Here is a 17840-nt window from a genome sequence, read left to right as displayed (position 1 = left end):
GTGACACACACAGACACACATATCAACACACATACAAGACTTAACAAGATTTGTATGGATTTTTAGCTATATGCCAATTCCCTATGTAAGAGTTAAAAAAAACATGGCTCCTTTGTTGCTGTCATATTAAGTTCAACAACATTTCTCTTCATATCCAAGTATCAACTGACAGTCTTTTCTGGATGTGGAAAACAAACTAAACAACACCAGATGGATAAAGTCAAATATACTTTGCCACGTCTCAGGAACAAGCTGATAAGAGGTCAAGCAAACAGCCCCCTCTGGTGGCTCAACATTGCACCGACCTGCCTGACATTCACTTCTAGTGTGTGTGTGTGTGTGTGTGTGTGTGTGTGTGTGTGTGTGTGTGTGTGTGTGTTTGTGTGTGTGGCTGCGCGCACTTGTGGGTGTGAGATGTGTTTGCCTACTGACCGAGCTGCAGCGATGTCTCCGTGTGGTAGTATCCGTCCTCCTGCTTCCTTTTCAGCATGGAACAAAGATCCAGACGCTCCACCGTCTGGTTGCCGAAAAATCTGCACATCAATTCACGCCAAAATTGAGCTACAATGCGGATAATGACGTGTGCATGTTTCTTTAAAGCTCATACATGGATCTTAAATCGCCATGAAAAAACACAGGAAAAGTGTTAGTTAGCCCTTAATCTAACAATCTGTTTAGTATTGTGGTTGTAGTTTGCCACACTGCATTTGTCCCTCTCCAGTGGCAAAACAACCACCAAAACACCAGCAATATTACATATATTTTTCAACTGATACTTCTCTGACAGCATTATCATCATTATAAGACAGAATTTTTGATACAGCTCTTGCATTGAACCACGGGTGTACCTAATGGAGTGTGCAGTGAAGTCGTACCTGCTGGTGTAGTTGGAGTAAAGTGCCGGGTCCACACGCTTTATACCCTTTGGGAGACAAAAGAATAGTCATGAGTCTTGTCATAGTTCTTAGGTAAGACGACACCTTATGCCAGCGGTATCCAAAGTACGGCCCAGGGGCAATTTGCGGCCGGCAGCTTTTTAAAAATTTTTTTTTTTTTAATTTTTAAATTTTTTTTTTATTGGCCCATGGCACATTCTAGAATGTAAAATGAATGTAAAATGCTAAAAAAAAATCTGCAAAAATAGAAAACTATGCAGTAATTTTAGCAGAATAACACCAACATACTAAAAGAAAAAAGTCATTTTAGTAGGAGAGTTAAAAAAATTAAAGAAAAAAATCTGCCATTTAAAAAAAAAGCCTTAATATTAGGAGAAACAAACAAAACGTAATTTTCAAAAAATTATGTTGAGGTAAAAGTTACAATATTAAGAGAATAAAAATAAAATATTGTGGGAATAAAGTCACAATATTACCAGAAGAAAATTTACAAAGATTATTTAAGAAGAGACTTTAAATATTTTGGAAAATGTAAAAAAAAAAACCCCAAAAAAACAAAAACTGTAATATTGGGGGAAAAAAGACCACAAAGACCAAAATTCAAACTAATAATAGGCTTTTTCATCTATCACAAAGCTGAGATGCAGTGTTGTGGAATATATACCACTTCTTAGCATATCTACATGTGTCGTGTTACTCCACTTTCTCCATTTTCCGCATGCATGTGGCCTGGATGTGGGTGGAAAAAGTTTGGACACCCCTGCCTTATGCCTACCTGTGACCTCAGTTTTGGCGCTTTGGACAGCTTCATAATGGTGAGGTGGGGTTCGAACCCACGGCCACCGCCTTCCAGGAGGCCCAGTTCTTCAAAATGGCGGCGCAACAAGTCTGCAACATACAAATATTCCCAAATTTCACTGATCAATTCTCATGAGACTGCAGTTCAGCCAACACCAAAGAATTAACAAGGCCACATAGTGAAAAATGAAATGAAATTTTGTCACGATATGCAAAGAAAATATATATACAGCCATGGAAAAAAAATGATTAGACAACCGTTGTTTCTTCAGTTTATTGATCCATAATGCCTGGTACAAGTAAAGGTACATTTGTTTGGACAAATATATGAATGATAACAAAATATAGCTCATAGGAGTTTAATAGCTCATACAGTATCTGGCAACTTTTGTGGTTTTCTTATAATAACCAAAATCACTTAAGTTCTTCCATGAATAGCTGCCAAAAATGTAACTCTAGGAGTTATTTTTGTTTGCTCTTTTGCTCCCCCCCCCCACACACACACACACTTTTTTTTTTTTTTTACATTTTCCAAATATTTAAACTTTTTTCTTAAATAATCTTGGGAAAGTTTCTACTGGTAATACCACTTTATTCCCATAATTTGACGTTATTCTCTTAACATTGTAACGTTTCCATCCATCCATTTTCTATAACACTTCTCCTCATTAGGGTCTTGGGGGCATGCTGGAGCCTATCCCAGCTGACTGTGGGCAACAGGCGGGTTACACCCCGGACTGGTCGCCAGCCAATGGCAGGGCACATATAAACAAACAATCATTCACACTCACATTCATACCTATGGACAATTTAGAGTTGCCAATTAACCTAACATGCATGTTTTTGGAATGTGGGAGGAAACCGGAGTACCCGGAGAAAACCCATGCATGCACGGGTTGAACATGCAAACTCCACACAGAAATTAAATGGAACCCAGGTCTTCCCGATCTCCAGACTGTGACTGTGTGGCCAACATGCTAACCAGTAGACCACCATGCGGCCCCTTGTAAATGTTTCCTCCCAACCTAATTTTCTAAAAATTACCTTATTTTGTTTCTCATAATATTATGACTTAAAAAAAAAACAATTTTTTCTTAAATATTTCAGCACCATGCTACTAAAATTACATGATTTTTCCTATTTATTACAACCTTATTCTCGTAAAATTGTGACACTTTTCAGAACTTTTTTCTCCTAATAGTTTTACTTTATTCTTGTAAAATTACAGCTGATTTTTTCCTTTTTGCATTAAAAACAAAAGTTTCCCAGTTAAATTGTATTTTTAGAATGTGCCGCGGGAAGCAAATGGCCCCGAGGACGCACTTTGGACACCCCCGAGCTCGACTGTTTTACTGTCTTTACAGCCGTAAACTTCTTTTGACACTTAGATTACAGGTGCCATCATTTTCTATAGGAGAAAGGAGGAAACATGAATCGAAACTGTTCGTCTGATTGGTTGGAACGGTTTTGATGCTGCTGTGTACGAGGTGCGTCACAGGATGTGAAAGCAGGTACTTGCAAGGTCGCCCACGCACGCACGCACACACAGGGCGAGTGTTATTTTAAGAATTGCAGCTCACCAGGGACTGTAAAGTTAGAGTGTAATCAATAACAGCGATGGAGGCTGCAGACAGGAGGATGGGAGGGACGCTTCCTGTCTTCTTCTATTTATCCTGTTCAAAACAACAACCTTCATGTTGAGGAATGTAATTAAAAGGGTTAGCTTTCAACACTTTGTCTCCTGGAGTGAATAAAAGCACTTTTTGCCTTTTAAGTGTGTTTAGACGAGTCATCAATAATGTAATCTATGTCGCTAATCTTGTGTCTAAAAGGTGTTTATCGCACAGTGGGGCTATTGAAGCACCTCGGGATGCTTGGCTGATTGGTCTAATTGCCCTCAGGGACTTCTAATGTTTTTCAGCATTATAACAACAACTGAGTAGAGTGGAAAACACATAAAAAAAAAAAATTTAGAAAATGCAGAGCTGATGGATTAAATGAATGTGGCAGATGTTAAAGTCCCCTCTGGGCATGTGAGGCCTTTATTCTTCTGCTTTTAATATGTGTGTAATATGTGTATATATTTTAATATATTTGTCTCTAGTCTAAAGCCCGGGCAGGATATTCCCTTTAGGAGGACCAGACCAAAAATCCCAACATTTTGAACATAAAAACAACCCAACGCTCTAAAGACATGTGGAGGATCTATGACTGGCATTTTTGCAGTAGATGCTTAAAAACAGCAGAGTAGTCCTGTCGTCTGTGTATGTGTGGGATGTTAGACAAGGAGTTTTGCAGCAAATATCCTCTCACTCCCTGTTTACTTTAGGTTAATTTCAATTCCAATGTAGTAATAACATAAATTACAGGATAAGTACTTGGCATGTGAGTGTGTGTGTGCGTGTGTGTGTATGTGGGAAATGGGGCAAGAATCCTCTTTAAAAATTCCGGCTTAATGTCATGGCCAAAGGCATGAAAAAAAAACCCTACACGCGAAAGCTTCTGGAAACATCCATGTTAGAGGAATAGAGTCAAAGGCACGCGAAACGGGGGTACAAAACCTGATGAAATAATAAATACATACAAAATATTTTCATGTATATATATTTACACACCAGTATATTTTTGCAATTTTAACTTTATTTTACAACTGATCATTTTAAAGAAAAAAATACTGGTTTTCATTGATTGTACTTTATTTTTTAGATTATACTATGCCTTAGTTAGCTCAACTAATGGCCACAACGTTAGGTACACCTGCTCTAATAAGCCAGCCAGCATAAACAAATTGGCCTCTCATTAGCTTGCACATATAAAAAACTACAATGGAAATAATGTGAACCACACAAAATAAAGTAAATACTGTAAAAGACACGCATCATATCAATGATGTGTGTGTGTGTGTGAGACTGACCTGCCAGGCTGTGCAGTGTGTGTATGTGCAGTCCGGGGGTCAGGCCGACAAACACCACCTCATTTCTGAAGTGAGTGACGCCCGAGAAGGGCAGCACCAGATCCGCCCCCGCCAGCAGCTCTGCCAATGACGTCTCGACCTGGGCCAGCACCGCCGCCGCCCTGACGGTAATAACGCGCACGTATCACATCATACACACACAATGACACAAAAATCGCACACTAATCCTGACTCCCCCTCCCTCTCATGTTACATAATGACAGAATGTAGTGATTACTAATGTCAGCATCTTCTACTTAGTGTAGATTAAGCAGCACTAAAACAAGGCTTTCATATGACAGTCTTAGGCAAATAAAATATGAAAATAAGAGTTTTTAATCTACTGTACTGTATGTCGCAGCACATCATGTTTGAGCTGTGAGTGATTCCCTTATATTTGTAATGGCTTAATTGTTTTAAATAAATGCAGGACAGTTGTATATTACCTCAGTATCTTACAGGGCATTTGATTAAATACTAAAGTAACTTTTCAAAAGTATAATTTGTATTTATTTACAACAAATATTTCATTGTATTTCTGTATTCATGAGATTTATATTACATGCTGTATATCAGCGGTGTCCAAGATGTGTCCACCGAGGGCCGCATATTGGAAAATCAAAGGATGCGGGGGCCACTTTGACATTTTTTTAAACCAACCCAAGCGGATGTTTTTTATGTTTTAAGAAACATGTTTTATGATTGTACTGTATATTGTATTATTGTAATATAACTTTTTCCCGACCTAATTTTCACAAAATTGCAACTTTACCCTTTGATTTGTTGGTTTCTCATAATAACTTTTCTCATAACAACTTTTAAGAAAATGCCATATTTTAATCTTTAATATTTCAACTTTTTTTTTCTCTCTCACGTTATTTTATTCTCTTACTAGTTTGTTTTTATTCTTGTCAAATTACTGATTTTTTCATTTTTGCTGTTGTTTCTTTTGTTTTCTTACTAAATTATATTTTTAGAAAGTTCTGCTGGCCAATAAAAAAATGGTCCCCGGCCCGCACTTTGGACACTTAATATTATCTAAACCCAACAAATTATCATCATAACGTCTGGTCTTAGGATACCAAATATGGTTCCCTGTCTAAAAAAAAAGCCCCCATAACTGCTTTATTTGATATAAACAACAGTTAGGCCCTTACAAAAACACCGTCTTGCACAAATAAATCCACGTTAACACTCTTCCCTGAAGGCTTGTTATTGCTATCTGGTGCTGAAAAATGTTTGGGTCTGATGCAGTAGTTTGCTGGGAGGCTCTGAAAGGAAGAGATAAGACACAAAAAGTCTCCAACACAACATGTTGGTAATTAGTCATGGTGGAGCGGAGTATCTACTACTTTAGTCTCCACGCTTCCACAACATTTGTTCGGTGCTGACATGATAAGACCAAGTGGAACGGAGACAAACTGTTGTTGGGGCCCTAAAGTCATTTGAACGAAGACATTGTCTATTCCGGGGTTTTTGTAAGTGTTCAGACCCTCCCTGTTCCCATATGTACACTTTCAACATTATATCATAGTTATTATTATTATTAATGATTTTTTCACTTTTACTTTCCTCCTGGTGTCTCCTCTACAGGACATTTAAGTCCCCTACCACTTGCTACCCACATGTAAGCTACCAAGTCAATATAATGTTTTTGTAAGGGATTGAGCTCCAACTACTAGCAGGCTTAAAAGGCATGCGTCTACTCACAGGTCCACTTGCCCTTGGTCGGCCAGATGAGTGACGAGGAGTGTGATGTGGAGGGTGGGGACGGGGATCATGGCTTTGGCCAAGCGGGGTTCCTGCTCCAGCATCGCCTCTTGGACCTCAGACACTGCTGAGCTTATCTGTCACAGGACAAAATGAACAATTTAGATTTTTTTTTTTGATTGGAATGAACATGATGCAGGCTCAAGATAGAGAGGGTATCATGTCATTGAGGAAGGAAGAATTTTGTTCATGAAGTTATGAAATGCTGCAACTTAAAACGCTTTTTTTGTCTCAAAAGTGGAGCAAACAAGCTAGGGGTATGGTAGAGATTTCTTTGGTTTGTCTGGTGCTCATAAACAGGCTCTTGGAACACATTTTACTGTGAGAATATTAAAAAGTCACTTTTTCCACTATAGTGGACCTTAAAAGGAAAATTGCACTTTTTAAATTTTTTTTGTCCATCCACAATCCTGTTGTGAGACTTGAACACACGTCTTTTTCTGTGCATTCTAAAAACATAAAAACAGATAAAAAGAGATATATTGTTAACATTGTTACGCCCAAGAACTACATTATTGGCATAGTGACACCTCGCCTCGACACACCGGCTAGCTCTAACCGCTAGCGACTAGCTTCACCACACACTCGCCCACTGTGTTTCAGTGCCGTGCTCATGACCCCTCTGGCCACTCCCGAAAGGTAACGCTGCATATTGGAGCTGCCGCCACTGCTGCTGTATTTTTGGTTTTGAATTTGGTAAAGTTAATGCTTGGTGTAGCGTTCCTTTCTATGTTGCTGTGTGAAATCAATGCGCCCAGGAAGGAAGTTCCGCTAATGCTTAAAAATGACCAAAATACGACAAAATACTGGTAAGTATTACATGTTATCATGAATGTGCATGTTACTACATGGTCACAGCATGGACATAAAACCAGATAACATTGTTGGAGCTTTTTGGAGGTGTTTAAATAGCAGATTTTGTAGGCGGAATAGGTGTGTCCCATTACATGCATTAATTAGCTGCCTTGTCTTTTTAACTGTTTTTAAAATCTTTAGAACGCACAGAAAAGAGAAAGACGTGTTTGTCTTACATAAGAATTGTGGATGATGGGCAAAATTCCAAAAGTGCAGTTTTCCTTTAACCAACAACGCTACCCGGAACATGAGCTTAATGTTTTTGTTTTGTTTTACCTGTGAATTGGTGATAGGGATGGAGACAAAGTAGTTAGGTCGTTGGCTGGGCTTCTTCTTCTTCGTCGTCTCTGCATCTTCCTCACTGTCCACTCGTCCTCCACTGCCCGCCCGCTTCCTCTTCTTGCGCGACTCCCGCTTGGGGACTGGGGACAAATAGGCCACCCACGCATTATTTTACAAACTGTATGCAGTATATTTGATACATATGTGCTTGGTTCTTCTCTCCCTCAACTAACTTGTCTTGCTGGAATGAGCTCCAGTGTCAGTGAGAACTCTATTCACATGGTCTTGAATTTCTTCAGAACCACCGTCTCCTTCAACCTCTTTGTCATTGTTGTTGTTAATGTCATCAGCTGAGGGCTCATTATCATGGAAGATGCTGACAGACGCCATCTTGTTTACGTTGACCTGAGCGAGCCAAGCCTGGAGGAAAAATAGCTTTCAGAATTGTCCTAAAACTCTTAAGAGGTTTAAGATCTGCTAAATGGATTACCTGTGGTCTCGCGTGACAATAACAAATCCAAATTGATCGCACATTGACTGCTGAATTCTGGTGTGCAGTTCTGGAACCAGTCGATAGGAGTCCAAAAAGGAGGCGGCTCAGATGCATGACACGTGCATGACACTTTCTTGACTGTGTACAGTGAAGAAAGTTTGTTACGATAAGCTAACGTTTAATACTCGACTAAATGGCCTGATGCTTTACATTACACGATGATTCATCAGAATATAGCGTGCATCGCCAGAAAAGATAACTTTTAAACGTAACATTTGCAACGTTTACAAACAAATTCCACACCTGTCCAAATGAATCAAACTGCCATGTTGGCGGAGCGAGTGTTAAGCTAGCAGGCTAGCAGCTGACTTTGACACAACTAGAAACTGACACAAGTAACAAGTCTTTGTCGGTTCTTGGGTGAAATATCTCCTCGGCGGTAAACATAATTTTCGAAAAAAAACCTGAAATGAGGAAAACTGGACGTCCATTGAGCGATCCTCGGAGACCGGAAGTACCTCTTTGTTTGTAAACACAGCCTCCCTTCCGATCCAGGTCACTTGTCAAAATAAGAGCCGCATTAGAAATTGATCATCGAAAACCATAATTTACAGTGTATCTAAATATATATCTTATATATATATATATATATTGACCATACATATTATTTCACTAAGATAATTAAATGTAGAAAATGATTTATGTCGAAATTCGTGGCATTAAATAAACCTATTTATAGATAATCTAGTTTATGTTATACAAGTTATGAGGAAGAGCGATTCTCTTCAGAATGCAGTTCAGTGTGAAAAATTGAGTTGAACGAAATCATTTATTCAGTTTCAGCTTTTGGCCAGTAGATGGTAATCATGCACCAGGAGTCAGCAAAGACAGTACAGCACTGGATACTGGATATCTACTTAAATGTTTACATGTTTACACGGGGAGAGTTGGCCTCCGTGATAATGTTGGAATCAAATCTCCAATGTGTAAGCCATAAATTAGTTTTTAAAAAAAGTGAAAGTATGCATGGTTAATAAAAATGTAAGTTGAGCATAGTAACCAAGAATGGTGGTCATTATTGGTGTTTCATAAGCATTATAAGCACTGCTTTTCAACCTGTGATGTTCCCTTTTGATCGTCTTGTAAAAGTCATACCGTACGTAAATCAATGGTGTCCATAGTACAGCCCCAAGGCCATTTGTGGCCTGTGACTGTTTTTGTTTTGGCCTGCAGCACATTCTAAAAGTATAATTTTAAAAAAGGGAAAAAAAACGTTTTATCATAAGAAACAAACAAAGTTGTCTTTTTTTTTTTAATTAGGTTGGGAAAAAGTTACAATATTACAAGAATAAAGTCAAAATATTATGTGAATGAAGCCATAATATTATGAGAAGAAAATTTACAAGAGGAAAGTTGAACTGGTTAGAAAATTAAACAGAAGAAATGGAAAAAAATAGCTCGAATTTTATGAGAATACTGTAAGTCAAAATATAAAAAAATGTCGTATTCTGACAAAAAATTTACGTCGCAATATTCCGAGAATAAACTCATTATAATAAGAGGAAAAATAATGTCAATTTATTGCATAGAGTTAAAATATAAAATATATATATTTTTAAGTTGGAATATTATGAGAGATAAAACAAAGTTGTACTTTGGAAAATTAGGTGGGTGAAAAAATTCTAATATTACAAGAATTAAGTCAAAATATTATGGGAATAAAGCCTAATATTACGAGACAAAAATTCCTTGGAAGAAAGTTGAACTAGTTGGAAAATTAAAAAAAAAACAGCCAAAATAGAAAAAACAGCTGTAATTTTCCGAGAATAAAGTCAAAATATTAAGAGAAAAAAGTCATATTGCAACAAGAAAATAAGTCGCAATTTTATGAGAATAAACTCCCAATATAAAGAGGAAAAATAATTTTAATAGGATAGAGTTGAAATCTTAAGACTTTTTTTTTTTTAAGTTGTAATACTACAAGAAACCAAACCAAAAGTTGTAATTTTTGGAAAATTTGCTTGGGGAAAAAAAGTATATTCCCCAAAAAATATTTTGGGAATAAAATCATGATATCATGAGAAAGTTTACAAAGATTATCAACGAAGAAAGATGAAACATTTGGAAAAATACATCAAAAAACAACAGCAAATTGGGAAAAAAGAACATACTATTTAAAATGAAAATACTCTTATAATCACCTCGCCTCTCGTCCAAAGTCAGCTGGGATAGGCTCCAGCATACCCCCGCGACGCTAACTGGGATAAGCGGCATACAAAAGGAATGGATGGATGTATGGATACTCTTATAATCCAGGCAACATCTGTGGAGGACTCTTAGAAAAAGCTGTTTCATGCCAAGTATTTAAATCATGTGACTGACTAATAACAAGGCCCCCTCGGAGTATTCTGTCCTCTAAAAGATAAGAATGTTGGCCCTTCAGAGGCTCTCAAACGTCAGGCTTTTGTGGTTCTTAAAGGTCAGAGAAATAAAAAAAAAAGTAGTCGCAGCGTGATGATCACTGACATTAAAGAGTTCAGCAGGCTAGCACAGAGGACGGGGTGTGCGCCTCTCGTGGAAGCCCAAATTGTGAAAATAATACAGAAAATTAGCCCTCGCATTCGTCCCCGTCTCCACTGTCTGGTCAATGTGCCTTGTTTTGAAGCACATACTTGAAAGTGAAAAGCAAAGTGATATGACTAGGGGTGTTTGCCAAAGAGCTGTACAATCACAACTATCTGATATCGAGGATTATGTGCAGAGTGGAGTGTATGTACAGTCTTTGGCCAAATTGAGGTGACAAATATTTGCACAGTGATACTGTATTTCTGTTGGGGCCCTGGGCGGAGTGCCAGCCAGGCGGCTGAAATAAAAGCAAAGACAGTTTGTAGTACTTGTGGTAACCTATGAAGACCCTGAATGCCCAACTAAGAGCCATTAGAACCATTTTCTTCAAAAAGACAGAAAGTTCTTGGGATAAACATTCACTCATGCACTGGTAGAAATAATCCAGCACTTTAGGTGTCCCTCAAGGCTTGAACTTGGACCCTCTTTTCAACATTTTCATGCCTTTGCATTTGTGTTTCTTTAAAAGCCCTATATAAATTCTTTTAATTCTTTTAATTTTTATTATTACTATAAAGTCGAAGGGCCCCAAAGGTTGAATAAGTTTGACTTTTGGGGAAAATACAGCTGCAAAGTTGTACAGGAAATGCAGTCACAAATACCGCCACTTTTTTTAAAGTATATGAACATGTTAAATTAATCATGTTAAAATGTTTTTTTATTTTGTTTACACAATGACAAACAATGCTCTTGTGTGTTTTGTGTATGTCTTTTCATGCTTAAGACGTGCCTCTCGTCCTTAACTAGCACGACGTCAGCGGGCATCGTAAAACGCTCGTTTGCGGTAAAACACAACACGGTTTAAACACTCTCAAACAGCCTGGGTGGGACACAAGGTTGCGTTTCGACATGTTTAGTTCGGGTGGGGGCGGCGTTTAGTTCGGGTGGGGGCGGGCAGGCAAGTGTTTGTGATGAGATTCTGCCACAATTGAGCAGTCTGCCGGGGAAATAGTTCCCCACACAAACGTTCGTTCTCCTTACAATGACAGCATTTCATTCACATTATGTCAATTTCCACAAGATTCCGCATTTAACAGTAGATTCTGTTTTGGCTAATTGTGATTCCGTCCGTGATTCCGTTAACATGGAAATCATAGGGCCCTAACTGCCTGTAGAGTCGTCCCTCGCTTATCGTGGTTAGTTGGTTCCAGACCCGATCGTGATTTCCGTGATACAATATAAAACATGCGTGTTAGGTTAATTGGTGACTCTAAATTGTCCATAGGTATGAATGTGAGTGTGAATGGTTGTTTGTCTATATGTGCCTTGCCATTGGCTGGCGACCAGTCCAGTCCGCCTGTCGCCCGAAGTCAGCTGGGATAGGCTCCAGCATGCCCCTGCGACTTTAATGAGAAGCGGCATAGAAAATAGATGGATGGAATATTAATAAATGGAATATTTCTGTAGTTAGAGCATAGCAAACCCGTTTATCAATTTCTAAATATATATATATTTTTACCATTTAATTAGAGTCCTCTAGACATGAAATAACACCCCTATAAACACCTTTACACTTCTATTATTCTTTGTTTACAACACATTGCTCAACTGTAATGCGCAGGCTACGAGATCACTGCAGGGACACGAAATGGACGCCGCTAGAATAGCAAGCTAGAAGTTAGCTTCTCCAATTTACTTATTGTAAATTTAAGAAAGTGTTTCAAACCGAGTGGGGAAGTAGGACTAAATAAGAAGCCAAAACGTTACCACTTCCACATGGAATGGGAGGAAAACTGTCGCGTCAGACATGCCATGGCTAACTACCTGCAGTGTGAAGGTGATCTAAGCTAATATCATGTACATTTAGACATTAAGGTCTGTGTATTGAGTTATTTTGAAGGGAACAGTAAATTTACACTGTTATACAAGCTGTACACTGACTACTTTACATTGTAGCAAAGTTTCATTTCTTCAGTGTTGTCCCATGAAAAGATATAATAAAATATTTGCAGAAATGTGAAGGGTGTACTCACTTTTGTGACATACTGTAACATAATACTGACACCTAGTGGGCATAATACTACATATAACTTGTTTTTCAATGTTGCTTGACTAATAATAGTCCATAGTCAACCACGAAACTGTGGTCATTTATTAACTTTAAAAAACGTGATACAGTGAGGAAGCGATGTAGCATGTAACGAGGGCCAACTATAGTTAATGAAGTGTACGTGACGGCCGCTGTTTGACCCAGGAACAGAACGTTTCTATGGTAAACTCAAGGCTGTACTTGCCTAGAGAGGTTCTTTTGTACAATGAAAAGCTCAGGATAAACAAATAAAATGGCCCCAAAACAAAACATATCTATGGTTAATAGTGAAAAATGTGAAAAATGTGTGTGCGTGTGAGTAGGTGAGGAAGAAGAGAGAAAAAGGACAGTAGTTGGATTACAGACATTGGACCTGACTGACGAGCAGTAAATGAAAGATGTTCCCAGTCTTCCTCTTAACACGCTCAATTATCATAACATGAGATGCTCGGTCATTCAGGCGGTAGAGGCATGGTAGATTAAAACAAACACACACACAGACACGCACACACACTGTCCCAGAGGCTGCTCTAAGTTATTAAGCCTCCATAAATCAAAAATGTGAGGACAGGAATTAATCTGCAACGATGGCGATGCTGTAAGTCGCCGGATGTAAACCTGACAGCTTTATTAGGGAACTACATTGTGTGGATTTGTCTGAATTAATGTGACACTTGACTTTTTTGTATTTTTTATGTAAATTACCATGACCATAAATGGCCACGTAAGCCCCTCCCTCCTGCAGGCAGCTAACTTATTTTTTCTCTTGTTGTTGCATTTACTGTTTGCCTGCTATGGAAGTAAAACACCCTACGCAACAATCATTCTTCATAATGGTTCAACTAGTTATGGCTGAATTGCTTTCAACCATGCATGCAGATTACATTGAATGCTTCAGGTTACAATTCACAGTTGCACATGGCTGAAAAGGAGTAGGAAGAAGCAGAGCTTATTGAATCCTACCCCCTCTTTGTATCACATCATTTGCTAATACATATACACACACATACAGGTATATTTATATTTAATATTTCTCTTGTTTTCCCGTTCTTGAATGTAGTAACACGAGTGCCTCATTTTAGAACTTTGTTGAATGTATCCTTATTGTCATAGTAATATATTCAATATGCAACCAGACCGTTGATAACTTTGACAACAAGCACTCCTGCTTCTTCTGGGCTTCCATTTAGCTTGATGTTTATTTTAACAATGGTGCTCCAAGTGCTTTGTATCTTTCCCTGCTTCCTCAAGTCTCGTGCTTTCTTGGCAATGTCGGCATTGCGTTGCCTTTCAGCTGCTTTCCCTGTTGATGAACCTGTTGATGCAAGTGTCGATGGCGTCGATATCTACATCCATTCCCTTTGACTGTAGGAAGTTGGCAATCTGTTGCTTTGTTGAAGGAACATTCATTCCATCTGGTTCTCTGTTTTGGACGGCCCTATCTTTGGACCCGGGTGTAATTCGGAGCCCTGTGAGGATCACATCATTTGTGCATTCTGATCCATCTCATCAATTATATTTTTCATTTGCTTAGCGATATTTTCCTTTGCTTCTTTCTCTTCCTTGAGTGGTACAAAAGGCATCATTATCCTTCAATAGTGCCTTGGTATCATCCTGTAGAATGTTGATATCATTGATACTATTTTCTTCCGTAGGTTTTTTGACCTCCTTAAGAGCAGCGCACAAGTGTGCAATAATGTGTATTTCATTACTTTTATTTTTAAAAAAGCAAATAAAAACATTTAACCTTTGAAAGTGTCAAGAAAAATTTTATAGCACTTTTTCTGCAGGGTGCTAAGTGTGAGGCTTTAAAAAATATAAACCTGTAATGTGAACCCCCCCCCAATAACAATCACAATCAATGTTGCTATTGTTTGTTGACATACACAAGGCTCTAATACGGGGGTGCTCACTCTTATTTAGCCTGCGAGCTACTTTTAAAGTGACAAAGTCCCAAAGATCTACCTACTACTATAAATATAGCAAGTATATTTTTTTCACTATATTTATTTAAAAAAATAAGAGTAGGTATTTATGAAGGTTATACATGTATATCAGGAGTGCACGCACTTTCTCAGCATGCAAGTACAAGTCAAAATGGTCTACCTCTTTCTGTAAAACATATAACGTATACAAAATGCAATGTCAGGCGTGGTGGGAGCCACGACAGGAATCAGGATCCCAATGCAGACAACCAGAGTCAAAAATAGTAACAAAAATACTTTAATACGAAACAGAAAGAGTCCACAAGGTAAAAGTACAACTAAGGAAAATCCACTAACGGTTAACCAACGAAAAACACTGACAGCAAAAGGCTGTCAGGAACAAAAACCAAAGTACAAACAAAAAACACTGTAGGCAAACCTGACAGGAGATATCTTGGATACAAGGCTGAATGAACAAGCAGGTAAGGGAGCCAGAATGCAGGGTAAGGAACAAGAAGCCGGGCTAAGCGGGAGCAAGGAACAGGAGGTCAGGGAGTCAAGGAGTACAATCTGGCACTGGTAGATTGTTTGGCTGCAGCTTAAGAAGGGAGGAGGTAATGAGCTGCAGGTGTGTGTGATTAGGTCTGGGTCATGTTCAGGGATGTGCTGCAACACAAAAACGGCAGAGGGCAGCAGAGCAGAATGCAGAACATGACAGTATGTCCCCCCCTCATAAGACGCCTCCTGGCGGCTTACCTGGCTTGTTAGGGTGGAGATGGTGGAAGTCGCTTATGAGTGACGGGTCCAAGATAAGGGAGCGGGAGACCCAAGAACGCTCCTCAGGGCCGTAACCCTCCCAGTCGACCAGGTACTGGAATCCTCTGCCCCTCCTTCGGGAGTCCAAGATAGCCTTCACCGTGTATGCTGGATGGCCATCGATCAGGCGCGGCGGAGGAGGCGACTCGGCCGGGGGGCACAGGTGACTGGAGGACACAGGTTTGAGGCAGGAGACGTGGAATACCGGGTGTACTTTGAGTGCTGGAGGTAGTTTAAGTCTGACGGCGGAGGGACTGATGATGGAGTCAATTAGGTATGGTCCCACAAATCTGGGTGCAAGCTTCCGGCTGGTTCCGGCCAGTGGTAAGTCCCTGGATGACAACCAGACTTCCTGACCGACCTGGTAGACGGGTGCCGGAATTCTGTGGCGGTCGGCCAGGCGTCGATTGCGCTCCGCCGTGCGGTTCAGTGCGGCTACCGTCTCTCGCCAAACTCTTCGGGCGCGGCGAAGGTGGATCTGGACCGATGGTACTGACACTTCCGCCTCCTGAGACGGAAAAAGAGGAGGCTGGTATCCATTGGCGACTTTAAAGGGTGACATACCTGTGGCCGAGCTGACAAGGGTGTTATGCGCGTACTCCACCCAGGGGAGGTGGATGGACCAGGATGACGGGTGTCGGTGGCAGACGCAGCGTAAGGCGGCCTCGAGGTCCTGGTTGGCCCGCTCTGTCTGGCCGTTTGTCTGTGGATGGTGACCGGATGATAAGCTCACTGATGCCCCGAGCATCTTGCAGAAGGACTTCCAGACCTTGGAAGTGAATTGGGGCCCTCTGTCGGAAACAATGTTGATTGGGATTCCGTGGATGCGGAAGACATGTCTCACCAAGAGTCGCGCTGTGTCCAGTGAAGTAGGTAGTCCAGGTAACGCTATGAAATGTGCCATCTTGGAAAACCGGTCAACAATGTTCAGAATTGTGGTATTTCCTCTGGAAGCAGGTAGTCCAGTAACGAAGTCCAAAGCTATATGTGACCAGGGACGGGTCGGGATGGGCAGCGGTTGTAACAGACCCGCCGGAGGTCGATTCGATGACTTATTTCTGGCGCAGACAGAGCAGGCCGCGACGAACTCCTTCACATCCGCCGCCATGGAAGGCCACCAAAACCTCTGCGCCAATGCCAGTTGAGTTCGTCTGGTTCCTGGGTGACAGGTAACTCTGGAAGCGTGACCCCACTGCAATACGTCCGACCTCAGCGTCTCAGGAACAAACAATTTACCAGCAGGACAACCCTCTGGAGACTCCTCCCCTTTAGTTGCCTCCGACACCTTCTTCTCCACCTCCCACCGAAGAGCGCCCAACACTCGGGCCACAGGTATGATGGTTTCCGGCGCTGTTCCCTCCTCCGTGGGACTGAAGACTCTGGACAGGGCGTCAGGTTTAATATTGCGTGAACCGGGTCTGTAGGTGATGGAGAAATTGAAGCGTGTTAGGAACAGTGACCAACGGGCTTGTCTGGCATTGAGTCTCTGGGCGGTTCTGATGTAGGACAAGTTCTTGTGGTCGGTGATAACTATAAAAGGATGAACTGCGCCCTCCAGCCAATGCCGCCACTCCCGCAGCGCGAGAACGATGGCCAACAGCTCCCTGTTGCCCACATCGTAGTTCCCTTCAGCCTGTGTGAGGCGACGCGAGAAGAAGGCGCAGGGATGCAGCTTCTGGTCGACCGGGGACCGCTGGGACAGCACGGCTCCCACTCCCGTATCAGAAGCGTCAACCTCAACAGAAAATTGTAAATTAGGATCAGGATGTACCAGAACCGGAGCGGAAGTAAACAAGGTCTTGAGTGTGTTAAACGCAGAATTAGCCTCTGGGGTCCATACAAACGGAATTTTAGGTGATGTAAGCCTAGTCAGAGGTCCTGCTTTGCTGCTGAAATTACGTATGAATCGCCTGTAGAAGTTGGCGAACCCGAGAAACCTCTGCAAGTGCTTCCTTGATTTGGGAGTAGGCCACTCGACCACCGCCTGGATCTTGGCGGGATCGGCACGCAGTTGACCTTTCTCCACAATGTACCCCAGAAATGGCACCGAAGTGGCGTGAAAGTCGCACTTCTCTGCCTTAACGTAGAGCCTATTCTCCATTAAACGCTGGAGAACTAGTCGGACATGAGTGGTGTGGTCTTGAAGATTCCTGGAAAAGATAAGTATGTCATCCAAATATATGAAACAGAATTGATTTATCATGTTGCTGAGAACATCGTTAATGAGGTTTTGGAACACCGCCGGGGCGTTCGTGAGACCGAAAGGCATCACCAGATATTCGAAATGCCCCAGCGGTGTGTTAAACGCGGTCTTCCACTCATCTCCATCCTTTATGCGTACCAGATGATAGGCGTTGCGGAGATCCAATTTTGAAAAAATGCGTGCAGAGTGTAAAGC

General features: G+C 40.8%; 1 protein-coding gene across 3 annotated transcripts in view; it reads right to left on the bottom strand.

Moving 5' to 3' along the window:
- LOC129171976 (A-kinase anchor protein 7-like) overlaps positions 1-8596 on the bottom strand; it is a 37677-nt gene extending 29081 nt beyond the window's left edge. For 2 of the 3 annotated variants that reach the window (XM_054761215.1, XM_054761217.1), the window contains exons 1-9: positions 8512-8579; positions 8045-8185; positions 7788-7974; positions 7549-7694; positions 6358-6494; positions 4609-4769; positions 1672-1784; positions 876-922; positions 433-533 (exon numbers count right to left, since the gene is read on the bottom strand). In XM_054761215.1, coding sequence (XP_054617190.1) covers positions 433-533; positions 876-922; positions 1672-1784; positions 4609-4769; positions 6358-6494; positions 7549-7694; positions 7788-7974; positions 8045-8185; positions 8512-8538 — 1060 coding nt within the window. In that variant the 5' untranslated portion in view covers positions 8539-8579. Of the gene's footprint in view, positions 1-432; positions 534-875; positions 923-1671; positions 1785-4608; positions 4770-6357; positions 6495-7548; positions 7695-7787; positions 7975-8044; positions 8186-8350 lie in introns of all 3 variants that reach the window. The other variant, XM_054761216.1, reaches the window with a different exon arrangement.
- Positions 8597-17840: the final 9244 nt, after the last annotated feature.

The sequence above is a fragment of the Dunckerocampus dactyliophorus genome, chromosome 19 (assembly GCF_027744805.1).
Source record: "Dunckerocampus dactyliophorus isolate RoL2022-P2 chromosome 19, RoL_Ddac_1.1, whole genome shotgun sequence".
In the NCBI taxonomy this organism is placed as follows: domain Eukaryota; kingdom Metazoa; phylum Chordata; class Actinopteri; order Syngnathiformes; family Syngnathidae; genus Dunckerocampus; species Dunckerocampus dactyliophorus.
The sequence above is the reverse complement of the archived record's forward strand: the minus strand, read 5'-3'. Positions and strand labels throughout refer to the sequence as shown.